Source organism: Lactuca virosa, chromosome 9, assembly GCF_052849685.1.
Source record: "Lactuca virosa cultivar CGN04683 chromosome 9, Lactuca_virosa_CGN04683_v6, whole genome shotgun sequence".
Taxonomy (NCBI): domain Eukaryota; kingdom Viridiplantae; phylum Streptophyta; class Magnoliopsida; order Asterales; family Asteraceae; genus Lactuca; species Lactuca virosa.
The window spans coordinates 214,430,571-214,437,604 of NC_136434.1; the positions used below are offsets into that span (position 1 = coordinate 214,430,571).

Sequence of the window (7,034 nt, forward strand, 5' to 3'; positions counted from 1 at the left end):
AGCACCACCTACATCTCTCCCACTGGCTGACATCCTCAACAACTTGGTTAAGGATGTGGTGTCCTATAAAAAAAAGATATTGTGTGTATAGTTCCAAATTTGCTTAAATCAAAATCTAACCCATGATTTTTCCTTTCAACTATTGTGCATAAACTATCCGAGTATTAACTAACAATGAGTTTTTTTTTTTTTTTTCATTGTTTTTAGTATTAAGCTGCCTTCGATTTGCAATTTGTGTTGTTTTAGTTTTAGGTCTGAACATTAATGAGTTTGTTGACTAAGTTTTATGGTTTAATATTAATGATTCTTTAACATTATTATGAAATAGATGGAGGAGAAGACTCCAACAATTTCCCACTTCATCACATTGACCTAACTGAATGTGCTTGTGCTTCATCCTACAATTAAAAGTGCAAACTTGATCTATTTTGTTTATCATCAGTGTTGTTGGTTTGACTTAAGAAGGTGTTGTTAACCCTGATTGTTCACATTTGGAGAATATAACCACCATAAACCATCAGATTAAACATTAGTTGGCTTGCTAATAACATAGCTTTTTTATTCTGCAGCAAGCTACCCCGTATACAAATGAAGAAAAAAAGTATGATAGTTAAAGAAACCCTAGATATATACCGAGAAGAAGACTATTGCATGAAAGATGTAAACCAAAAGGTAGTTGGCGAATTGCTTCCAGGTGAAGAAAACTCCTAATTGCAGAAGATAGTACGAGAAAAATAAATAAATAAATAAAATACAAGTTGTGGATTAACATTCGTTGAGATCTGATTGTTGAATTTTGACACTGTACATCAAAACCAAATGTTTCAACATACAAATGCTTTAGGGAGGCTTCTTAAAATCCTCTCAAGTTTTGTGCAAGCACACAAACCTTCAAAAAAAAGCTTCTCAAGAGATCTAGTCAATGAGGGTAGATCTTTTTTATGAATACATGTAGACTCAAACTTTGGCAGATCTTTGTCGGGGTGAAATGGGCATCTTTCTAAGGTGAAATGTAACTCGGTTAAAGGACGAACCTCAAGTGAGTCACTCAATTTAGCACTACTATTATCCTTTTTGTGAAACACAAAAGATATAAACCCGAAGCAGCCACTCAAGTCTATGTAGAAAACATTTTCTAGGTATCCAATGGGGGCGTGAATTTCCACCAAATTGTAACATTCTTTAAATACTAACTTCCTGAGATTTGGAGTCAGACCAAGGTCAAGGGTCCTCAACTTCGAATGATAAATGACTAGAGATTTGAGGTTTTGACATTCATCTGTAATGTGAAATTCTTCCAAATAATTACAGTTTATAAGTTCTAACCAGTTGAGATTCGGAGTCAGCCCAATGTCAAGGGTCCTTAAATTTGACTCAATTACTCATAGGTAAGTGAGATTTAGAGAACTACAGGGCATGTGAAATTCCTCCAAATAATTACACCTTGTAAGTTCTAAACTGCTGAGATTCAGAGTCATCCCAATGTCAAGGGTCCGCAAATTTATACTATGGAGATATATGTACTTGAAATTTAGACACCTTTGGGACGTGTGAAGTTCTACCAAATTATCACAGCTAAGAAGAGACAACTTCTCAAGATTCGAAGCATGTCCCAGGTCAAGGGTCCTCAACTTTGAACCAGAAAGTTTGAGGTCTTTGAGCTTTAGACATCCATTGGGCACATGAATTTCTCCCAAATTATAGCATTTGTTAAGATCTAACTTCTCAAGATTTGGAGTCAGTCCAAGGTCTAGCATCCTAATATTTGAACCCTCGAGTTGGAGGGATCTGAGATTTGAACATTCAACAGGCATATAAAGTTCTACTAAATCACTGTTAAGATCTAACTTCTCAAGAATTGGAGTCATCCCAAGGTCAAGTGTCCTCAACTTCGAACCATAAAGTTTGACAGATCTGAGGTTTAGACATTCAACGGGCATATAAAGTTCTACCAAATCACCATGTCCTCTAAGCCTCAATTTCTCAAGATTTGGAGTCAACCCAAGGTCAAGCGTTGTCAACTTTGAACCTGTGAATTTGAGGGATCTGAGCTTTGGACATTCAACGGACATGCAAAGTTCTACCAAATCACCGTTTAGATCTAACTTCTCAAGATTTGGAATCAGCCCAAGGTCAAGAGTCCTCAACTTTGAACTACGAATTTCAAGGGATCTGAGCTTTGAACATTCTAAGGGCATGTAAAGTTCTACTAAATCAATGTTAAGATCTAACTCCTCAAGATTTGGAGTTAGCCCGAGGTTAAGTGTCGTCAACTTTGAACCATAAAGTTTGAGGGATTTGAGCTTTGAACATTCATCCGGCATGCAAAGTTCTACCAAATCACCATGTCCTCCAAGTGTCAATTTCTCAAGATTTGGAGTTAACCCAAGGTCAAAGGTCCTCAACTCTGGCCCACTGAGTTGAAGGAATCTGAGCTTGTTAAGAACCTAACATACACAAAATAACTATATGAATTAATATTGGTATAATAACAAAGCAGTGGATGTTATAGCATTATAATAAATCATGCAAAACAACTAATCAACCAAAATTCTACCTTTCTTTCTCCCCCTTCCCAAAGTTGTACAATATTGCTGAAATCCAACTGAAGTGCGACAAGATTATTTGCTTGAAATGTCTCGGATAAAGACCTAAAAGGATACCCGTTCCAACGCAGATATCGTAAAGCGTCTGGAAAGTATGGGCTGAATTTATTAAGTTTACAATTACAACACAGAAATTCCAAAGCATCTAGAAAGTTTGGGATTAGTTTATTAATTCCTTGATTCGATTCGAGAGCCTCCGCATCAAGAAACTGAAGTTCTTTCATCTTTCTAAGACCTTTCATAAAGATTTCCTGATTGAGTCTCCCACGGTAGAATCGTATACATCTTGTTGCTTCAGTACCCTGTAAACAAAAAGCAATCACTATGAAATTTGTTTGTAACAAATGAAAATGTGTTAGTTTCTCCAACTTACAAATAAACCTGATCCTTACCATGTCATTAGCCAATATATCTTCAATTTCCTTTCTATTCCACAATCGGCTATGTTTGTTAGGCATATCTGGATGTGAACGACGAACAATATTCCTGCCCATTTCTTCTAAATGGTCATGCATGCCAACACACTCATAATTATCAACAGTTATCAGAGATTTTTGCTCAAGAACCCTTAAACCAATTCTAGGATGAAATCCACAGCTTTCAAGTGCTTTGATTGTTGAGTGTTTCGTCCAACCTTTCAGAATGGTTGCAACATCTAGAAATATTTCCTTGTAATCATCGTCTAGACCGGTATAGCTTAATTCCAACACCTTCTGAGTTTCCTTTAAAGGAATTGTTTCTAGTCTGGCTAGGGCTTCTTTCCATTCAAGCTTACTTTTACCACAGAGAAACGAACCCAAAACTTTGATTGTTAAGGGAAGACCAGCAGCATAGCATAGAACTTGTCTTGATAGTTCTTCGTACCCTTGAATTGGAATCTCTCTCCCAAATGCATGCCTACTAAAGAGCCAAATTGCTTCCTCCTCTGATAACAAATTGACATTATGAATCCATTTCACTCCATGTGCTATTAGAACTTGTTCATCTCTTGTTGTAATGATAATTCTACTTCCCGACTTAAACCAACTAGGGTCACCAGCTAAAGCCTCAAGCTGGTCTACATGATCCACATCATCTAGAACAAGAAGAGTCTTTCTACCACCCATCATCCAAGACATCATGTTTTTCCCCTCTGAAACACTACCTACATTGATGCCATGATTATTCAATGTATTTGAAAGGATTTGATTTTGCAACAGCTTCAAACCGGATGAAGAAGCACTCGAAACTTCTCTGACATTTTCAATGAAGCTTTTCCCTTCGAACTGATAAGATATATTATTAAAAACAGCTCTGGCCAAAGTCGTCTTCCCACCACCTCCTATCCCCTTGATCCCGATCATGCGTACATCATCAGAAGCAGTTTCCAAAGATGATAGAATATTGTTGACCCGGGTCTCCATCCCTACTAAGTTTTTATCAATGTGAACATTAATAGAACGTAACTCTAGTGAAACCTTTTCAACAATTTGTCGGATGCATTTAGCTTCATGCCTATATATAAGAATCAAATTCAAGTTCAGTTAGCTACTCAAAATCCCACATGAACAATTACATCCAGATCTATAATATACAAACATTTATTTCTTCTACTCGGATTTCCCAGCCTTTTACGTAAAAGTAGATTAGAAAAAAATAAATAAAAATAAAAATACCCTCCAGCAGTGTTTTTCAACTCCCACCCTGCCAGATCAGCTGCTTCTTTGAGAGCCTTTCTCCATTTCCCAGAGGCCTCTTCCTTTTCGTGTCTGGCAAAGGCTTCTCCAACTTCCCCGCTCTGTTTTCGGACTTCAGAGGGTTCCACATCATAGAAGACAGGGTAAGCAGTATGCTTGGTTGTCTTGTGACAATCCATTACTTTCACAAGCTCATCTAAGCACCAAGATGAAGAGGCGTAGTTCTTGGAGAAAACAATGATGAAGAACTTTGAGGCTTCAATGGATTTGATGAGTTCATCACTGATTCTTTTCCCTTTATTGATTTCCTCATCGTCCTTGTAAGTGCGAATGTTTCTGTCCTGAAGAGCATGATAAAGATGATCAACAAAGTTTGTACGGGTGTCTTTGCCTCCAAAACTCAAAAAGACATCATATGTAAAGCTCTTGTGAATGGATGAAGTTGAAGAAGACGCCATTGATATTGGTATGACTGAAGGATCCTGTAGAATCAAATATTTGTAAAAGAAAGTATATGAGATAAATTGAATATAAGAAGACAATGGTTGTATGAAAATGTGAACACATAAAACTTTGTATTTGGTGCAGAGCTTTTGATAAAAGAAAAGACTATAAACTATAAAGTATGAAATTCCTTATTTAAAGAAAAAAAAAAGGCAATTATGATGCTTTTGTCACATATTTTTTGTATTTTGTGTGAGTTCATTTATTATTCAAAGTTAATGTTTTTTTGACATTTTTTCAGAAATTATGCTTTAGAAGTATACAGCATAGCTTAATACCTTACCTAAACACACAGAAGGGTAATATTTGATCAATCTTGCATTTCATATAAAAACAAGCCCTTTGACGCAGCCCTCAGTGTCAGGTAATTAAAAAGATCAATTTATTGCAAAAACAACAGAGTATAATTTTATTATTAAATTAGCAACCATATAAAGTTCATTAACCCTAGAAAAGTTAACACTCTAAAGAGTAAAGATTAACACATACTTTCAACATAGGACATAATAGTAGTAGATTAGAAATAAAAAAGTAAATTAAATCATCGATAACAAACTAGTCACTGTGAGAGAGATTGACAGAGTTAAAGAAAGCGGTACATTGAGAGTCACTAACTATATAAAAGTAGGTTAGAATTTTATTTACTTACAAGAGAATGAGGGATGGAGATGATTTGGTGAAGAATTTGAGAGACTGACGATTTAGGGCTGGTGTCGCAGAGGATAGAAATACAGAGCAATCAATGAAGTGAAGTGGAGAAATGTAGAGCAAAGAAAGTGAGAGATTGACTGATTGAGAGACTCAGAGAAATCGATGACTGTCGTAATTCTTATTTGACTTTGAAATTGAAAAATATAGTACTTTTCTTTACATACCCGTTTGTTTTAAGCTAAACAAAGGGTGCTGGCTATTCTTACACTCCTTTTGTTTACAAAATAATAAAAAATAATAATAATAATAATAATAAGACAAAATTGCAAAAATGTCTCTATGGTATGCATTTTTTGAGGGTTTTAGTCCAAACCCCGACTTTTTGGCTTCGTGGTCCTTTTGATCATGTTTGTACATAAATTTGGTCCCTCATAAAATTGAAATGACTGAAATGCCATTCTGATATATTGTTTTATGGTTTTTCTATCTAACTTAAATGAAAAAGATGATGTTTTTCAACATCATCTTTACTGGGTCTCTTGGTAATTATTAGGATCGGGCTGGATCTGGTATCTTGTATGTGAATTAATCATACTAATCTTCACCACAACCACCACCACTACCGGAAACGAACACCTGAAACTTGAAATAATATCCAGAACAATCAAGAAAACTTAATTCTGAAATCTAACATGAAAATGGTTCCTTTAATATAAACTACAAAAAAACCCACCTGCTCTAAGCCATAATGTAGACTTTGTCAATGCTTTGTTAGATGCTTTAGGTTTGTACCCACTTGCAGAAAACTAGAGCACAACTGCCATATTTGGAGATGAACCGGATATAGAAATCATAACAAATTAAAGGGGCGACGGAGCACAAGGGGTGAGGGAAGATCCATGGCCAAAGGAGATGAAGGGGCGATGGAGTCCCTACCCAGATCTAAACTAAAACAAAACTTACAAGATGAGTCTCTAACGCCACTATAGGCGGTGACCCGAAAACAACTGCCTCATTCACTGTCAAATGAAAGTACAAAATCGACTCGAGAATACCTTGTAAACAACTGCTTGAATCTTCACCTAGTACATGACTTTAGCCCTTAATCCATCCTTTGAAACAACTTAGTTGATCGAAAAATTCCTCCCCCGAGCTCTCTGATGTCGGATTGTTAATGTAGAAACGTGTAAACCAATGTGTGTTGAAGGAATTAAGCACAAGAAAGATTAACCCAAATGCCAAATGTTGCAATTCTTTTTTCACTGTGTTTGAGATATATATATATATATATATATATATATATATATATATATATATATATATATATATATATATATATGTGGGCCCAAATTTATATTTAATAATAATAATAATTTTAAAAAGTGAAAGAAAAATTAAAACTAAATTCATTAAGGGTATAACAGTATTTTTAGTTTGGACAGGGATCAAAACTGCAAGTAAATTAGCTCAAAAGGACCACAAAGCCAAAAAAGTCGTGGTTTGGACTAAAATCCCAAAAAAATGCGTACCACAGGGACCATTTTTGCAATTTTGTCTAATAATAATAACGACAAAATTTCATAATGAACAAACATCA

General features: G+C 35.4%; 1 protein-coding gene across 1 annotated transcript; it reads right to left on the reverse strand.

The window, feature by feature from the left end:
• Positions 1 to 724: 724 nt before the first annotated feature.
• On the reverse strand, positions 725 to 5,603 carry LOC145141003 (disease resistance protein RPV1-like). Its single transcript, XM_079074368.1, has 5 exons — positions 5,436 to 5,603; positions 4,262 to 4,764; positions 2,999 to 4,100; positions 2,558 to 2,908; positions 725 to 2,447 (listed from the first exon to the last, which is right to left on the reverse strand). Exons 2-5 carry the CDS (start codon positions 4,738 to 4,740, stop codon positions 1,383 to 1,385), a joined length of 2,997 nt encoding a protein of 998 aa, XP_078930494.1. The 5' UTR covers positions 4,741 to 4,764; positions 5,436 to 5,603; the 3' UTR covers positions 725 to 1,382.
• Positions 5,604 to 7,034: the final 1,431 nt, after the last annotated feature.

What these genes read in the sequence shown, in the direction of transcription:
- LOC145141003 (XM_079074368.1), bottom strand. Translation starts at nt 4,740, where the DNA reads ATGGCGTCTTCTTCAACTTCATCCATTCACAAGAGCTTTACATATGAT. An exon ending in TTGAAAAACACTGCTGGAGG is followed by an intron (nt 4,101 to 4,261) that starts GTATTTTTATTT and finishes TCTTATATATAG; the next exon opens with GCATGAAGCTAAATGCATCC. An exon ending in ATATATTGGCTAATGACATG is followed by an intron (nt 2,909 to 2,998) that starts GTAAGGATCAGG and finishes TTTTGTTTACAG; the next exon opens with GGTACTGAAGCAACAAGATG.